This window comes from Saccharomyces paradoxus, chromosome X, assembly GCF_002079055.1.
Source record: "Saccharomyces paradoxus chromosome X, complete sequence".
NCBI classification, from domain to species: domain Eukaryota; kingdom Fungi; phylum Ascomycota; class Saccharomycetes; order Saccharomycetales; family Saccharomycetaceae; genus Saccharomyces; species Saccharomyces paradoxus.
The window spans coordinates 110,025-127,302 of NC_047496.1; the positions used below are offsets into that span (position 1 = coordinate 110,025).

Sequence of the window (17,278 nt, forward strand, 5' to 3'; positions counted from 1 at the left end):
TCTATTTATTTATTTAGAGTATCAGTGATAATAAATACTTATGCATTTTTCGTTTTGTATATCCTTATTTACTAACCTTTGCATGCAAGGGTCTATAAACTACACAGCATTTCGTTTTCCTCATCCAAGAGCTCTGTAGTAATTGTTCAATGGTGATTCTTTTTGTGGGGTCGACCTGGAATGTTCTGTACAGTGCGATTTTTCTCAACCTATTTAGTTCGCTGCTGACGTGCCTTAATTCCTCAAATAAGTAAAACTGCCCATCATCTTTAATTTCACTGAGAAAAGATTTAAAAAGAGAGTCCTTTTCAGGAATGGCGATTTTCCAAAGATACTGACCCATAACCATTGTACAGTAAACAATGCCACAACTCCAACAGTCCACCAGACGTGGATCGTATTCCGCATCTCTTATGAATTCTTCAGGTGCTACATATGGCTCTGAACCCATGGCTCCACTTTGGAAGTGAACATGTTTCTCCCAGGCAGTTTGGAAAACCGAACTAGTACCAAAATCACAAATTTTTAGCAACCCATTAGGTTGGAATAGGATATTTTCGGGTTTCAGATCACAGTGAGCTATACCGTGATCATGCATGTATTGAACACCATTTAGTAACTGTTTCATAAAACAGTCTGCCTCTAATGGGTGCAGTGGGCTCCCAAAACCTTCTTTAACAGTTTGGATTAATCTTGAGCTCCCATTATTTGATTCGTTTGAGATGTTATTCCTTGTTAATAACGAATACAAGTCACCAGAAGCACAGAATTCCATGACTTCTACGAAGGAATTATTATATTCCATTAGGTCCAAAATTTTCAAAATGTTTGGGGCATTGAAGACATGTTTTGGTGGTGTGGTTCTTGAAGCATTTCCTGTTATCACCGCATTTGCCTCAAAATGCGGATGACTTAATGAGTGTCCAATAATAAACTCAGAAGTTAATCTCGTGCAAAATTTATCAATTTGATCACCTGGTTTGGGCTTCAACTCTTTAACGGCAAAGAATAATTTTCTACCATTAGAATAGGTACTGTATGGTAATACATCTTTAGACGTCTTGCATCTTGCGCAGATTTTAACTACCCCGTATGCGCCTGCACCGACTACTCCAATAGATTTTCCATATTTCTGCGAACAGGGCCTGTGAGAAATATCGTTGTTGGTTACTCCAGTCTTGCTATCTGGCTCATCAGAATCCTCTTGTTTATTGCTATTACTTCTGCTTTCGCTGCTGCTGCCTTTTGTATTTTCACTTTTAAGACCCTTTCGTATTTTTTCCGACAATGCATTGATTAGTTTCAACTCCTCAGCACCCACAGCAGCGTTAGGATTCACGATTTGCGGAATATTTTTACCATCATTTTTCATCAATTCATCGTTATTACCATTTTTAAGGTTACTTGTCCTCGATTTTTTTAACGTTTGTGATTTGATGAATTTTTGGGATGGTATTATTGAAAAGGCTTTCTCTAGATTGATTTGCTCACCATTTTCTTCTTGCTGCTGCTGCTGCTGCTGTTGATTTCCATCCTTATGAGATTTGAATAATCCACTCAAGGAAAACACAGATTTTTGTTTATGCATATTTGCCTCACTATCATTGTCGCCATCATCACCGCTGTTTACAGAAGCATCAATATCCTTCTCGTCACCACTATCCACATTTTTATTGTTTGTAATGATTGGCAGCACTCTTAAAGAATGTTCATGGTATCCGTTTTCAAAGACTTTGAAATGGCCTAAATCCAAAATACACTTACATTCAATTTCTTGAAACTTTGGTAAGCTAGAAGCACTGATAGAGTCTGAGTGATTTCTTCCTCTCATGTATATTCTATTTCCTGTACTATTACCAACATTGGTGGTGGCATTCACGTTCATTCCATCATTTCCATTTTTCATTGGTGGTGATCTTGGTGTGGACAAGCTGTTTTTCCTACTTCTTGTACGATTGCTATGGTTACGTACGCCCAGGCTGTTTCTCCTTCTAAGCTTGGATTCTTCATCATAATCAAGCATAGCATCAATGGAAAAATTATTCTCCTGGTCCAAAACATGGTTGGCACTATTATTTGCCGGATTTGGTGAAGCTGCATTTTGTGGGAAGTTTTTCAGCCTTTCCCTTGGTTGCCTTTCAATCTCATCACTACCAACTGTATAGCGATGATGAGGTACATAAACGTCCTTGGAACGTGCATGTTTCGCACGAGCTTTTTCGTCCTTTTTATTTTGAAGCTCTTCCCTCTCTAATAAATTGGCTTCATCTTCATCTTTTTCACTTATGAAAGATTCCTGTGAAAACATTTCATTTTCTGAATTCAAGGATGGTTCCCTGCTAGGTGTTAGCGACAGTTTTGCAATATTAGGAACGCCCAACTTATGATGCTTGGGAGCCGCTTGTAAGACAGGGCTATGCACGGGGGATATAGATGGAGACGATAAGTTGCTAGTTATGATCTTTGCTGTTTGATGAGAATGTGCTTGGTCCTGACCAGGACGGGATGAAGGTACCGCAGCATTATTACTGCCTGAGATTCCCGAAGGCTTAAATAGACCCTTAATGGATTCAGAGAGTGACCTGGCCCTCTTCAAAGACGTGTGACGTGAAAGCTTCTCATCTCCCATTGTTTTTATTTTTTTAAAAATTTTTTTTTTCTATTTAGCAAGTTTCTCTATCTCCCTTCTATTCTGAAAGTAAATGGATGGAAAGAATGGATCTTTTCGTAGACTATAATGCTTCCTAAAATACACGCGTATAGAATGGAGGTTCTGACTTGTTTGGAGCCACCAATTGCCCTTTATTTGGTTTACACCAAGGGGCTCATGTAAAAAAAAGTCGATATGTAAAATCCTTCAGTTCATGATGCAAGCTTTCGAAAGTGGCGCGGCGAGCAAGGTAGAAAATCGAAGACAGAAGCGTGGAACAAAAGCCCTTTAAATGGAAGGAATACGCCTCGATAACACTGCGTATGCAACCTACGGAAATGCTGAACGCCGTTCGATCTCCTAGTGGCTAGAGAGGGGTTGAATTTTAGTTCTTCGAAGGATAGTTACTATGTAGAAAAAGAGGGAAAAAAATATGAAAAATAGTATAGAAACGAGAGAAAAAATACAACAAAAACATTAGTCATTAGAAATCTCTGAATAGATCAGCATATGGGTCTTCACCTTGAACGCCATAGTTGATATCTTCCTCTGGGTACTTATCGAACTGTGAGGTGTCACCTTGTCCCTGTTGAATAGGCGGTTCATACGGTGTTTCTATGTTTCTAGATAATAGCTTTTCCCAGACGACTTCTTTGAACCAGGGATGGTTTTTAACATCTTCTGTACCATTCTGCAAATTACCCAGTCTTTGACTTAAGTCTCTTGTGATCAGTCTACTCAACAGATCTTTGACATCTTCGTTGAAAAATGGTGGAAACCTCAATTCGGCATTCAAGATTTTTTCATACGTTTTCATTGTGTTTGAGTCGTAAAATGGTGTGTATCCGGCTAGCATTTCGTAAATCAGGATGCCGAAACTCCACCAATCAATAGATTTATTATATGGTTTGGTACTAACGACCTCGGGTGCTATGTAGTCGGGAGTACCACATAATGTATATGTGACATCCGGAACGTACTTGGCAAATCCAAAATCTGTTATCTTTATATGCCCGTTTTTATCAAGCAAGATATTTTCCGGTTTCAAATCCCTGTAAATAATGTCCTTGCTATGCAAGTACTCCAAAGCTAAACAAACTTCTGCTGCATAAAATTTAGCAACTGGATTAGGAAATCTTTGGGATTTCCTTAAAAGAGAAAACAATTCTCCACCTTCAATATAATCCATAATCATGAAAATTTGCTGAGTATCTTGAAAAGTCCCCCACATTCTAATAATAAACGGATGTGTCACGATAGAAAGCATCAATCGCTCATCGTTGGTATGTTCCACCTGTTTCAATCTTACTACAATTTCTTTTTTCAAAACCTTCATGGCGTAGTATCTACCATTATGTCTTGATCTGATCAGATGTACCCTACCAAAAGAGCCCGTCCCCAATGTCCTTAATATCTGAAAGTCTTGTAAACTGTACTTCCCGCCTGTAACCCTCGCCTGTGCAATGAATTGCTTATACTGCTCTTCGTTGTAATAAGTCACATGTGGATGTTTCGGTTTCTCTTGAACTTGTCCGCCCTCTTTTTCTACAGACTTACCTTCGTTACCACTCTCTGTGGCAGTTATCTCCCTTTCACTTGTTTCACTTGTGTGTGATTCCTCACCTTTTCTATCATCTAGAGACTTTTGACCACCTCCATTATGTTCTTCAGTCGACATACCCAAAAAAAAAAGTCGTTCTTTCACACAATCAGCTACTATTCATGCACTCCTTAAGCTAAAAGAACACTGTTTCCTGTGCTACCTTCGATGCTGATTGGAAATGCAAGTAACTCAATACAAAAAGAAAGTAACTCAATAGAAAAAGAAAGTATAGGCAAAGAACAATAAGAGATTCCTTAGCTTTATCAATTTGAAACTCTTAGATGGATACAATCGCAGCTTCTATGATGTTTCGCACCTAAAAATTCTCACGTTTTTCCGGCCAGAGATAATAGATGAATATTTTTCAAGTTTTCAAGTAAAGGGATACGATCCCCCTTGATTATTATGTCAAACTTTTGCCAGATCCCGCCTTCCCTCCCCCCTAATAGCGCGAAAAAAAGATCATCGCGATTATGTGGAAAAAATTAGAGTGCTGTGGAATCATGTCGTAAGTTTCAGGAGGTTGTTGAGGGTCCGGCGTTGCAAGCACGAATAACGGCATCGACTCCAACAAGTAACTAATAATATGTGGCGTATACGGTATGTAAATGTTTTTAAGGACCATCCAGTGGAGGGTTCTTGTAAATCCTTAGGAAAAATGTCAACAAGATGGCAGCAATACTCGTCGAGAACGGTATATACATAAACAGACTGGGATTAACGGAGACGGTACTTCCGTACAGCTTAAGGAGAACGGGTGGAATGACAAGCATAACGCAGGATCTCACCAAAGCCATTGCTCCGAACATCTCGCCTGTATGTTTTTTAGAAGTGTATTTAATGATGCCAGACTGCAAAGTTGGTGAACAAAAGGCGCTCAACGCTTGTAATAGGGCGAATATCACCATGGACGTGGAACTTTTCTCACCAAATCGTATCATGACAAAGAGGCTCAGTGTTATGACAATCATAGAAAAGCGTATGCAAAAGATATCTATCTTATCTATCGAATGATTCAAATGTTGATAGATCCGCTTCAACGCGTATAGTAATACAGGCGACACGACCAGTAACACGACGCCTCTTCCGATACCCAGTATCGATATGAAATAGCCTAGTTCCACCGCATGCCATTTGTACTCGTATGTAGAGAATAAAACTAATGCTGGCATGCATGATGTAGTCCCGCAGACGAATAGTATATCAAGTACAACGAGTACTATTACGGTATGCCGTGGCACTAAAGACCCTGCACTGTCGGGTTTCAGCCATAGTTTCTTTACTGGAGCGAGCAGGTCCATTAACCTCATTATTTGGAATTTTCCATAAGTAACGGATTGGTAGTTTTTTGCACCGTCGGAACCCGATTGTGATCTTAGTTTCTCTCTCCTCTTTGTATAACTTGATTGTGAGTGAGCCATTTGTGTTTCATGGCGCGGTTCCACCATGATCGTTTCACATATTATGAACGCCAATATGACAAACACTATAGACGTGTAGATAGGAATAAACCCGTTACCGTGGGTCCACTTGACCAAAAATGATCCAAACATTGGACCTACACCCATAGTAGCATATATACAACTCATCATTATCCCTATTGTCACCATTCTGTGTTCAGTTTTCACTATATCTGAGACATAACTATTTCCATTCGCTACAAGCGCAAATAATCCGCCGAATGATGGGACTATACACGCAGTAAGAACAATAGCCCATTTGTGGTACTTCATTTTCGATGATAGGGTAAAAAGGTGCGTAAGAAGCCCGATGACCCTGATGCCACTCATGTATTTGAAAACACACACTCTTCCTATTCTATCGGATAATTCCCCCCACTTGCCAGCCATGAAAATACTGATTGCTCCTGCTATCATCATAGTAGAAGAAGAAATGCCGGAGACTATTGTCTGTACGGCTACGGGATCGTAATATCCATCCTCATCTGCAATACCTTCAGCTACCTTGTCCATCACCAGCGGTATTGTAGCCGTCATAGATATAGACTCCGCAATACAAATAATCATAACCAGGCCATACAGCCAAAATAGTTTTTTACGTCCGTGCTCCCCCTCAACGCTCTTGGCAACACTCAAAATACTGGGAGAGCCCTGTCGAATAGAGTCATAGCTACTGTCCCGAGCGGTTTCGTTAGTATCAAAATTTATTCCAGCACTGTCTCCACTGTCTCCTTGAGTAATCATTTCTTCCAAGGCGTTGATCCCAGCCGTTTCCAATAAATAGTCCATCTCATCTGGAGACATGAAACGTGTTGTTTCATCCTCGTTTGACATTATTCCACCCTTTTGCTTCTCACGACTTGAAGGAACGTACGTGAAGTGCGAGAACTAGGGTTTTTATTCTCTGCAAGTCTATCAGACTTCTTGCAGATCAGCCCTTCATCTTGTTGGTTTTCAGAATCCCTTATCCTTTATTTTTTTTTTTTTTTATTTTCGGTTAAGGGCAAGGAATCGTAATATTCACGATAAACTTCCACGGAACAATAGCGAGCGCTCGGCCAATGTTACTAAGACTCAGTGTCGCTACCGGATCGTTAACCCATAGAGCTTAATTCACTTGAAAGCCAAGCCGGTTTATTTATTATGTTTAGTTTAGCAGATGTGCAGTTCCTTCAATTTCCGTTTTATGTTAACATTTCCATTTTTAATTAGTTCTATCTAAATTTTGGATAACTAAACTTATAATTACTCAAATATTAATAATCCAGACGTAATATCTATTGATCATATTATTCTATATATTGTGCATTGCGCATTCAGTTTATTTTTCATCTTGACGCAAAGACGACAGATTATGTTCATTAACATGGTAATTCGACTATACTATGCCGTCACATCTTCTGGAAAAGATTTTAATGACCTGCATCTGTCTTTCTTGTAGGATGTTCATTTTGTCCATTAAACTTTTATCAAATTCCAAACATGTTTTCCAAGCCATAATATTTTGGCTTTCGGTTAATATATCGCTGAACTGCATATCTGCGCTCAGACGCTGTAGTGATGCTTGATATAATTTTTCTTTGAGTTTATTGCATTGGTTATTAAACAGCTGGACATTAAGCCTCAATGTTTTAAGATCTGTCACCGCATCTAACTCCGGGATCTCTGGTATTTGCAAATCTAGGACCTGGATCGTAATTCCATACTGTTCCAACAGCGGTTTGAACTTTGTGTAATTACCTTCTGGTTGGGAGAAAATTTCACTTTCGGCGTGACTCTGAGCGGTCTTGGGCTTTTTGAAAAGATTGATAGATTCTAACGACTCATTAATCGCATTCATCACAAAAAAATCTTTTTCTCTCGGCAAAGATTGGGATAATTCTTCTAAAGATATATCATCCTTTTTCCTCCTTTTCATCCCTTTAGGTTCTCTAATGGATAACTTTTCTATACTGATTGAGTCGTTGTAATTTTTATCATTTATTTCATCTCTACGAAATAACGGGTCTTTATTTCGATCGTCCACGTTGCTTATATTGAGCTTTTCAACAATATCCCTTAAAATGTTCCATCCTTCATTTGTACTAGTAGTTGCAGGCATCTCTTTGATAGGAGAAACCGACCTTCTAAATTGATTCCTGCATTCGAATTTATTTCTTGCGTAATGTCGATGCTCATGATTGTAAAAAGGCGACCGCAAATTCGACTCATGGGATTTATTAGAAGAAACACTGATCTTGGGCAGCTTAAACTGTTTGTGTCCCATTTCTTCTTCCCTATTCTCTTCCGGAAAATTTCTGCTTTCCTTTTTCGGTTCTGCACTGTCTTTTTGCTCTTCCTCAGGACTACTAGACTTCGATGTCCCTCCATAATACTGTTCTTCCTCATCGTCACTTAATGCTAATCCTAAACATGAATCTGGATCGTCACGGTACGATTCATGATTGTTCGCAGTTTTACCTAACATTTCCCATATTTCTTGGAACTGAGAGTTCGTATCCATTGAACCGGTATCAGTCATCCTTACTTTTGAAGCTCCATTACTTTCCTGAAATAGAGAGTCAATATCTGGACTTCCATGTTTCTTCTCCTTTTTAGATGAATAATAGTGATTTCGTTGGTAGCTTTTTAAATTGAATGACTTGAATATTGGAACCTTACTTTTAGAACACGAGTTCATTTTCTTGCCTACTCCGAAACCGTAGGGTTGTTGTTCATACGGTTTATTTTCCCTACGATAGGCCTCTGATTTACGGATTACAGGGCTAGTTCCTTGAGATTCTTTTGCCTTAGTCTTGAAAATATGACAGTATTTCTTCGGTTGGTAAGTGTGTAAGCCTTTGATTTTCAAATCACGATCATATCGAAGTTTTTGATCTTCATCAGTTAGAATTGAATGTGCATGCACAACGGCTTTGAATAATTCTTCAGACGTATCAGATTTTGTTTTGTCTGGGTGAAGTAATCTGGCCAGTTTTAGGTATGATTTATGTACTTCGGAGGATGTCGCATTCGATGTTAAGCCTAATGTGGAATAGTAGGTTGTTCTATCTAATTGTGGTTCTATTACCTGTGACATAAGAACAGTAAATGCGCAATAGGATGAAACGAGGACTTACTCTGTTACATTCTATATTGAACATTCCAGGTCCATTTACACTGAGGCCTCAAAAAAAGTCTAAGGGCATCGCACGGAATTTTTAAGATGACCGCACCAAACCGGCATTGTAAAAGTTTCACAATATTGGGCAGCAAGAAACTAATAAACAGTGAATTGAAGGGGAAACAGATAATTTCCGCCTGGAAAGTTGATTTTCAAAAGAATAAGGGTGAAATACCACGATGTACTCCAAAGAAACATGACTAGTTAATGGACTTAATTGATAAAAATAACTCCGATACGGGGAGTCGAACCCCGGTCTCCACGGTGAAAGCGTGATGTGATAGCCGTTACACTATATCGGATAATAAATCAATAAAAATCTTTGAAGAATATAATCCTAGCAGCTTACTAAGGAGGTTCCCTCGTCATCAATACGATAAATACCGAAGTGCAGAATTTGATATGGAATGGGATCTCAGACATCACGCATAAAAGAAGGATCTTTCTTAATATTAATACGATGTAGGATTGTCTTCTCCTCTTGTGAATCTCTATCCTAGAGGTGGACTTATATTGTAATTTATTACATATGATATTATTATATAAAACATGAAAATTCCAACAATTGTCACTAAGACCACAAACAGACGGTAAAGTTCCTCACGAGTTATCAATATTACTCCTACAGTCGTCAAAATGCTTTCTGGTGACACACCGCAATAGCTTAAAGTCTAGTGTGGCACCAGTTACCTAAAGACAAGTGAAAACGATAATAATGAAGCTTCCTAGATCTCCAGTTACAATTTGACTCTTTTATTCTTGTTTTTGTTTTGATTATTTTTTCCGGTTTAATGTTAGTACACTTAGACACTTCGTCGGATTCAAAACATCCTCACAAGGTTAAGAGCTCAACCCCACAGCGTTGTATTCGCGAATCGATTTGGCATTTCAGTCCACCTTTTTATCACCAGTGCTACAACCAAATTGATGAACATTGCCTGATGAATCTGAATAGAGAGCATTTACGCGACATCACTGACTCCAAGAACTACATGCAACTTTGCTATGCTAGCTTCTTCAAAATTCTACCAGCAATCGGCCATGATTCATCATTTGTAAGTATAGACTGAATCGAATGCAGTACTTCCACTTTAATGGTCCTTAAGAACTTAAAGCAGTCCGAAACTAGATACCAAGGTGACTACCAATCGTCACCACAAGCTTCTTGCACTGGTAAATCTGCCTTTGTCCCTTCCCACCATTGACCATACCAGATAGGCTTCCACTTATGTGGAGCAATCGTGTTCCTGCTGTTAAATAGGAGTAGATTCTAAGAGCACATGCTATACCTTCTTCGCCAAAAGGAGGTAATAGCTGCTACCATCAAAAGCATAGTTTACAGACTACTTGCAGCTTGTTCTATAGTTAGATATTCGGAAACCTAGAATTGAAACCAAAGGCTGGCACAATGCTTAGACAATTACATACAGTGCAGGAATCCGATTCACTAATCCAAGGGACTCATCACAAAATCTTGCGAAAATTCCTCGCACAACCCTCATATTTTCCTGTACAAATATATGTATTAGTCTCGTTCACCCGGAATCATCGTTCCAAAATGACTACGTCTAAAGTCTTATTCTGGCATGTATCACTGGCGCCTCATTGATTCAGAATTTTTTTTAAAGTAAACAACTTATTCTCCTGGGCAGATGATTAACATGTATCTCAGCAACATAAATTGCCCGATGTACAATAGAGCGGTCTAAGTAAGACTGCCGGTCAACGAAATTGTATTTGTTACCTTCCAGTGCCTGCAATTCCATCATTTAGGCGTGTGGTGTTGTATTTTGTATTCTTTTACTCCTTCCTTAAGTGCCAATGGAAACTCCGAGATTTTTTTTTTAATACTCCCCTAAATGTCTGTTCTAAATCTATTATAAAATTGGTACAGGTTGCCGTGCAGGCCGAAAGTTGATGCAAACCAAATAAATCAGGCATATTATAAAGTCCTTTCATTTCGAATGCTATATACAAGATTATTACGTCAAAAGCCAAAATTCACCAAGTTCTCAGCCACACAGCCCAATCCCGGCCCAAAGCTTTTATTGTCGAAGGGTAATTTGTACACAAATATTTTAGTGACCACACTCTACGGGACAGGTCTGGCATGCCTATATCTAGAATCAAATAGCTTGAATAAGTCCAAAAAGCAGCAAGATCCTCGTGCGATCGCAAAAGACGACGTTGTAAATATAGTCCACGATGCTCCTAATAGGATATTCAAGCCGGTACTTGATACCTATCAGGAGAAAGAGCTGGACCTACAAAAGAGTGACCTTCATAAAGTGCTTCATTCTTTGACGTACAGTGACGTCTCCCAATTTTCGGTTGTGTGGGGGTTTCTGATTCAACTATCGAGTCTTATAGGCAATTCTTCTTTGGGTAAAAAATCTATACTTTACAAGGGAAGTGCCCTCAGTGTTGTAGGATTTCCACCGTTAATTTATATGGCCCTTAGGCTTAGAATGAAGCAACTGGAAAAAGCTGGAGTGCGCTTCGAATGATACAAAAGGCAACATCTCCGAAACATAACAAAGAAGTAGCTGAAAAACTTCTATATGAATACGTAAAGTCATAACACGCCCCATACATAATAAGACAGATTTACTTTTCTACTGTTATTTAGTTATATTTTCGGAATACAATCAAGACCTGCAAGATTATATGTTGCTGCTTCAACAGTCAACGAGACCAACTGTTTGTAAATGAACAGGATTACACTGACCCCCGATAGACTGATCGTAAAGATTATAGAAGGTACCGGACAAACATTGGTAAAACACGTCATTGTCACCAATAGCTAAAGTACCGTGCCTCGTTATTGACCAGCCGCCGGCATAAATAGCGCCTGCCTGTGGAGGCGGACCATCAAACTGGAACTGCCTATTCGCTACGATCGATCCAATTCTACCCAGAGAGTCGGTTAGAACACCTCCTTGTAAGGTTATTGCCAAGGTGCCAGGATTTTTACAGGCTTGCACCTTGATCACATTTTCATTGTTTGACTTCTTTGTTGGCTCTAGCTTACCCTTTGAAGGCTCAGGCTTATTACTGATCGACGAGATAGTAACTTGCACTTGACCATCATGAATCTGAGATATAGCAGTTGCGGTCGAAGTTGCTGTCACAGTTGCAGTTTTACTTGAAATAGCAACTGTGGACTTTGTTACAACGTTTTTAGCCGTAGTTATTTGTAATTGACCATCACCTATTTGTGACACTATATGCGACACTACCGGAGGCACCTTCTGCGTGGTAACTTGTACCTGACCGTCTCCTATTTGCGAAACTGGATTAGGTAATTTTTGTGTCGTCACTTGCACTTGACCGTCGTTAATCTGTGAAATGACGTTTCTTTTGACCTTACCTTCAGTGACAGTGAAAGGTATAACAGCGAGACCAAATGAAGTTCGGTACTCTGTTGTGCCACCATCCATTTTAGAGCTTGGAGTTAAAGTTGCCCACGGTTCAGGTGGGGCATACGCGGTTAGCACAATACTACTTAATAGGGATGTTAGAAATGCCTTCTTGTACTGCATAATGGAGGGTTTTCACTTGATTAGTAAGTTGTCTAGATTTAAGAATTATTCTTGGCAGAAACACCAAATCAAGAATAGAAATATGTATACAAGCTATTATCTTCTTTTAACTATTTTTGTTTCCTACCCCTTCGCAAAAGAATAACTTTGTGTGTAGTCAAAAACTGCTGTCGAGTTTTCTTGCACAAAAACTCGATAATATTTTGTGGCTCTCTTCGCGTAACTTATTTTCTCCATCCTTTTTACATATTTCACCTCTCCTATATACTCCTTGCTCCCATCCGAGCTATATCAGAGAAACGCTGAAAGTTCTGTGTTCTCCAAAAGTTCTATAAAATTCAAGTAACATTGGTCAATTTAAGGGACTGGGGCCCGGAATATAAATAAGGTAATGTCAAGCCTAGCAAGATGCCTGCAGGAACAGCAAATAAGATATAAGCCTGAGAAAGGGAGGCCTTAATGTAGTAACAAATAATTCCTTGCTAACCAGTACGACGTTCCTTCACAATTTCAATTTCAATTTTAGGTTGAATCTGTGCTTTTGTCCCTTTTTGGCAAAAAAGTCGGATAATATTTTCACTATATTCGTGTTTTTCGTCTTTTAGGAAAAACGCCCTTTAGTAAAACTACAAATTTGAGCTGAGTTAATTTCGAATTAGTAAAAGATGTAAGGAACAGCAAAGATTAAAATACCAATTGACCGAAATCAGCCCAAAAATTACTACAAAGAGCAAATGCAATCGAAAAGAGTAAAACATCTTGAGTGCATTCACCGTTACGGACAAAATATGATCTAGGCAGTATAGAATTGTACAAAGTAGCAAAAAGTAGAAACTATTACACTATACCAGCCATCCGTCTATCGTAAAGCAGTAAAAATTGTAAAAACAAGCAAAAAATACCAAGAAGTAACAAATGCAAAGGACCGTTGATCTATTCTGCAAAAAAGGTATTATCATTCTTTTCCATTATCCTGGCCGCTAATCCATATGGAGATAAATTTAGAATTTGAACAAGGATGCGCTGAAAGATAGGCTTGGTGCTGCAATTAATGCGAGCAGGTCCGAGGTCCGCCAGGTCCAACATATTGCCGGCCCGCAAAACGAGTCAATCTCACTGCTTTGCCACGTTCATTCATCCCCCTTCCACCCAATTAGGAGACCCTCATAATGCAGATACACATTTCCCACCTCTATTGGAAGGGGCCACAAATGGTAATTCTTAGGAGTTATTCATATTAAATGATCTTACTACTTCCTATTTGGGAAATTGCTACAGACAAAAAAGGCTCATTTATGACTTTCCGTCTGTAGTGACAGGTCGCCAACTCAGCCTAATTTTTCCATTTCTTTACCAGATCAGGAAAACTAATAGTATAAATCAGCTTTTTGTCAAGCGGAACACCACATTCTAAGCTAAATTTAGATTTTGGTCAAAATAAGAAAGATCCTAAAAAAAGGAATGGTTGGTGAAAAAATTATTAAATTGAATGATGTGAATCCTCGAGATATAAAAGGAACAGTCGAAGTCAAACAACGATTAATTTCGATTTTATCCTTTCTCTTAAGTCAAAGCCTAAGAAAGCATCAACAAGAAACTCATATTCTTTTTCTAATCCCAATACAATAATAATAATAATAATGCAATACAAAAAGACTTTGGTTGCCTCTGCTTTGGCCGCTACTACATTGGCCGCTTATGCTCCATCTGAGCCATGGTCCACTTTGACCCCAACAGCAACTTACAGCGGTGGTATTACCGACTACGCCTCCACTTTCGGTATTGCCGTTCAACCATTCTCCACCACATCCAACGCATCTTCCGCAGCCACCACAGCTTCGTCTAAGGCTAAGAGAGCCGCTTCCCAAATTGGTGATGGTCAAGTCCAAGCTGCTACCACTACTGCCTCTGTCTCTACCAAGACCACTGCCGCCGCCGTTTCCCAAATCGGTGATGGTCAAATCCAAGCCACAACCAAGACAACTGCCGCCGCCGTTTCCCAAATCGGTGATGGTCAAATCCAAGCCACAACCAAGACAACTGCCGCCGCCGTTTCCCAAATCGGTGATGGTCAAATCCAAGCCACAACCAAGACTACTGCTGCTGCCGTCTCTCAAATTGGTGATGGTCAAATCCAAGCTACCACCAAGACTACCTCAGCCAAGTCCACTGCTGCTGCCGTTTCTCAAATCGGTGATGGTCAAATTCAAGCTACCACCACCACTTTAGCCCCAAAGAGCACTGCTGCTGCCGTCTCTCAAATTGGCGATGGTCAAATCCAAGCTACCACCAAGACCACTGCCGCCGCTGTTTCCCAAATCGGTGACGGTCAAATCCAAGCTACCACCAAGACTACTGCCGCCGCTGTTTCCCAAATCGGTGACGGTCAAATCCAAGCTACCACCAAGACTACTGCCGCCGCTGTTTCCCAAATCGGTGACGGTCAAATCCAAGCTACCACCAAGACTACTGCCGCCGCTGTTTCCCAAATCGGTGACGGTCAAATCCAAGCTACCACCAAGACTACTGCGGCCGCTGTTTCCCAAATAACTGACGGTCAAGTTCAAGCCACCACCAAAACTACTCAAGCAGCCAGCCAAGTAAGCGATGGTCAAGTCCAAGCTACCACTGCTACCTCCGCCACTGCTACCTCTACCTCCACTGATCCAGTCGACGCTGTCTCATGTAAGACTTCTGGTACTCTAGAAATGAACTTGAAAGACGGTATCTTGACTGACGGTAAGGGTAGAATTGGTTCTATTGTCGCTAACAGACAATTCCAGTTTGACGGTCCACCACCACAAGCTGGTGCCATCTACGCTGCCGGTTGGTCCATCACCCCAGAAGGTAACTTGGCTATCGGTGACAACGATGTCTTCTACCAATGTTTGTCCGGTACCTTCTACAACTTGTACGATGAACACATTGGTAGTCAATGTACCCCAGTCCACTTGGAAGCTATCGACTTGATAGACTGTTAAACAGAAAACTGTTCGTTATTTTATCCTGATGACTTTTTTTCTTATTTGCATTGATTAGAAAGGAAGAAAAAAGTGTCCTTTTCTACTATTACTCTAGTCGCATCCATTCCTTTGCATTTACCTTTTCTGCGGTTAACCGATTGATTCTACCGAAAAATTGGTCAGCCATACTTGATGTTTCCTCACTATTGGTTCGTTTGGCAATGCTAATTTCTTTATTGTCCCTTATATACTCTTTCATAAAATTTTTTTTTTATAACTAATTTTCTGTATATCATTATTTAATAATCTTATAAAATGTTAAAAAAAGAGACTTGGAAAGCAACAGGTGATCACAGTGGCCATGTAATCACCTGGATACGCAACAAAAGTAAACTATTCCCTTAGGTGTATATTAAAGTCTGCATATGGCTAAGTTTATTTAAAAAACTTTATCTAAATAAAAGAAACCTTCTTTTAGAGAACCTTAAAAATGTAATATACAAATCATTCATCCCAAATCTTTTTACAAATCATAATCTTTTTCTATTTCTTATCTCCGTTTCTTTTCCCTTTTAGAAAGGCAGAAGATTGGTACTTTAATGTAGCTATTTAACAGTCAACCAAAGAAACAGCTTCCAAATGAATGGCGCTACATTGTTCGGCGACGTTTTGATCGTATAAGTTGTAGAAGTTACCAGATAGACATTGGTAGAAAACATCGCTGTCACCCAAGGCTAAGTAACCATCTTCAGTGATGGTCCAACCAGCAGCGTAGATGGCACCAGCTTGTGGTGGTGGACCGTCAAACTGGAATTGTCTGTTAGCGACAATAGAACCAATTCTACCCTTGGCATCAGTTAAAACACCGTCTTTCAAGGTCAATTCTAAAGTACCAGAGTTCTTACATGAGCTGTCTTTCAAAGATGGAGAAGTGCAAGAAGCAGAGGAGGGGTTGGCAGTGGAGACAGTTTTAGATGCAGAGGAAGAAGCCTTTTCGGAGCTGCTTGGAGTAGCGGTAGTACTAGCTTGAACTTGACCATCGGTGGCTTGAGCAGCAGCAGAAGAGACTTGAGTGGCTTGGACTTGACCGTCACCAATTTGAGAAATAATGTCTCTCTTAGCTTTGGAGGTGATTGCTTGAACGGCGATACCGAAGGTAGCAGTGTATTCGGGAGAACCGCAAGAGATGGAGCCGGTTGGGGTTAAGGTGGACCATGGTTCACCTGGAGTGTAACCTTCGGCAGAAGCGGTGGCGGATAGAGCAGCAACGGAGGCAGCTAGGGCGACGTTTTTGAATTGCATTATAGATGTAAGTTTAGCGAGTGAAATAGTTTTATGTGTCTTATTTTGATCTACAATTACCACTGCCAAAAGAAGAAGTTTAAGATAATTCGCCTCAAGAGAAGTTGGCTCTCTTTCCTGAATACTTATATATTGACTGTTGGGAGATGAAACCTTCGAGAATTTTTCACCCACTGTCCAACTTGTTTCTTATTTTGTTTTTGTTTGTGGACGTTTAGCTTAACTCGGCGCGAATTTTTTTGGCGCAGTACACGCCAACCCGTTTCTTTTGGGCGACCGTGTCTCGGCCGTAGCAAAAGGGGAAAAAGAAAAGGTGGAAAGACTAGGCTGGATCTGGCCCGTGGAAATTGTACGGAATGCAAAAGCAGCCCGGCCAGGCACCGCGGAAAAGACCGGGTTGCCCTCTTTTACGAGCCGCGGATTTGCAAGTACAAACGACGCAAGCATGGAAGAGCACGTGACTAGGATGCTACCAATGCAAATTGGCAACATGGCGACTCTTTTGCTATGTCATCTTGGTAGCCTCTTGAGATGCTACAATTGGGGCCTAATGGTATATAAACACGCCAATAGTTACTAATAATGTTACCCGGTG

At 40.1% G+C, this 17,278-nt stretch overlaps 8 protein-coding genes and 1 non-coding gene across 9 annotated transcripts; 2 read left to right on the forward strand and 7 right to left on the reverse strand.

The window, feature by feature from the left end:
* Positions 1 to 64: 64 nt before the first annotated feature.
* Positions 65 to 2,629, reverse strand: HAL5 (protein kinase HAL5; the record flags this gene model as incomplete). Its single annotated transcript, XM_033911238.1, has 1 exon — positions 65 to 2,629. The coding sequence occupies one exon, from the start codon at positions 2,627 to 2,629 to the stop codon at positions 65 to 67; it is 2,565 nt and encodes an 854-aa protein (XP_033767129.1).
* A 505-nt stretch (positions 2,630 to 3,134) lies between these two features.
* On the reverse strand, positions 3,135 to 4,328 carry TPK1 (cAMP-dependent protein kinase catalytic subunit TPK1; the record flags this gene model as incomplete). Its single annotated transcript, XM_033911239.1, has 1 exon — positions 3,135 to 4,328. The coding sequence occupies one exon, from the start codon at positions 4,326 to 4,328 to the stop codon at positions 3,135 to 3,137; it is 1,194 nt and encodes a 397-aa protein (XP_033767130.1).
* A 539-nt stretch (positions 4,329 to 4,867) lies between these two features.
* On the reverse strand, positions 4,868 to 6,547 carry SPAR_J00510 (uncharacterized protein; the record flags this gene model as incomplete). Its single annotated transcript, XM_033911240.1, has 1 exon — positions 4,868 to 6,547. One exon carries the CDS (start codon positions 6,545 to 6,547, stop codon positions 4,868 to 4,870), a length of 1,680 nt encoding a protein of 559 aa, XP_033767131.1.
* Positions 6,548 to 7,091: 544 nt separating this feature from the next.
* Positions 7,092 to 8,792, reverse strand: JJJ2 (Jjj2p; the record flags this gene model as incomplete). The annotated part of the gene is made up of 1 exon (XM_033911241.1): positions 7,092 to 8,792. The coding sequence occupies one exon, from the start codon at positions 8,790 to 8,792 to the stop codon at positions 7,092 to 7,094; it is 1,701 nt and encodes a 566-aa protein (XP_033767132.1).
* A 314-nt stretch (positions 8,793 to 9,106) lies between these two features.
* On the reverse strand, positions 9,107 to 9,178 carry SPAR_Jtrna2E. Its single transcript has one exon. It is a non-coding gene; the product is annotated as a tRNA-Glu (tRNA).
* Positions 9,179 to 10,840: 1,662 nt separating this feature from the next.
* Positions 10,841 to 11,383, forward strand: FMP33 (Fmp33p; the record flags this gene model as incomplete). The annotated part of the gene is made up of 1 exon (XM_033911242.1): positions 10,841 to 11,383. One exon carries the CDS (start codon positions 10,841 to 10,843, stop codon positions 11,381 to 11,383), a length of 543 nt encoding a protein of 180 aa, XP_033767133.1.
* A 171-nt stretch (positions 11,384 to 11,554) lies between these two features.
* Positions 11,555 to 12,418, reverse strand: PIR5 (beta-1,3-glucan linked protein; the record flags this gene model as incomplete). The annotated part of the gene is made up of 1 exon (XM_033911243.1): positions 11,555 to 12,418. One exon carries the CDS (start codon positions 12,416 to 12,418, stop codon positions 11,555 to 11,557), a length of 864 nt encoding a protein of 287 aa, XP_033767134.1.
* A 1,640-nt stretch (positions 12,419 to 14,058) lies between these two features.
* Positions 14,059 to 15,399, forward strand: HSP150 (heat shock protein HSP150; the record flags this gene model as incomplete). The annotated part of the gene is made up of 1 exon (XM_033911244.1): positions 14,059 to 15,399. The coding sequence occupies one exon, from the start codon at positions 14,059 to 14,061 to the stop codon at positions 15,397 to 15,399; it is 1,341 nt and encodes a 446-aa protein (XP_033767135.1).
* A 591-nt stretch (positions 15,400 to 15,990) lies between these two features.
* CIS3 (Cis3p) lies at positions 15,991 to 16,683 on the reverse strand (the record flags this gene model as incomplete). Its single annotated transcript, XM_033911245.1, has 1 exon — positions 15,991 to 16,683. One exon carries the CDS (start codon positions 16,681 to 16,683, stop codon positions 15,991 to 15,993), a length of 693 nt encoding a protein of 230 aa, XP_033767136.1.
* Positions 16,684 to 17,278: the final 595 nt, after the last annotated feature.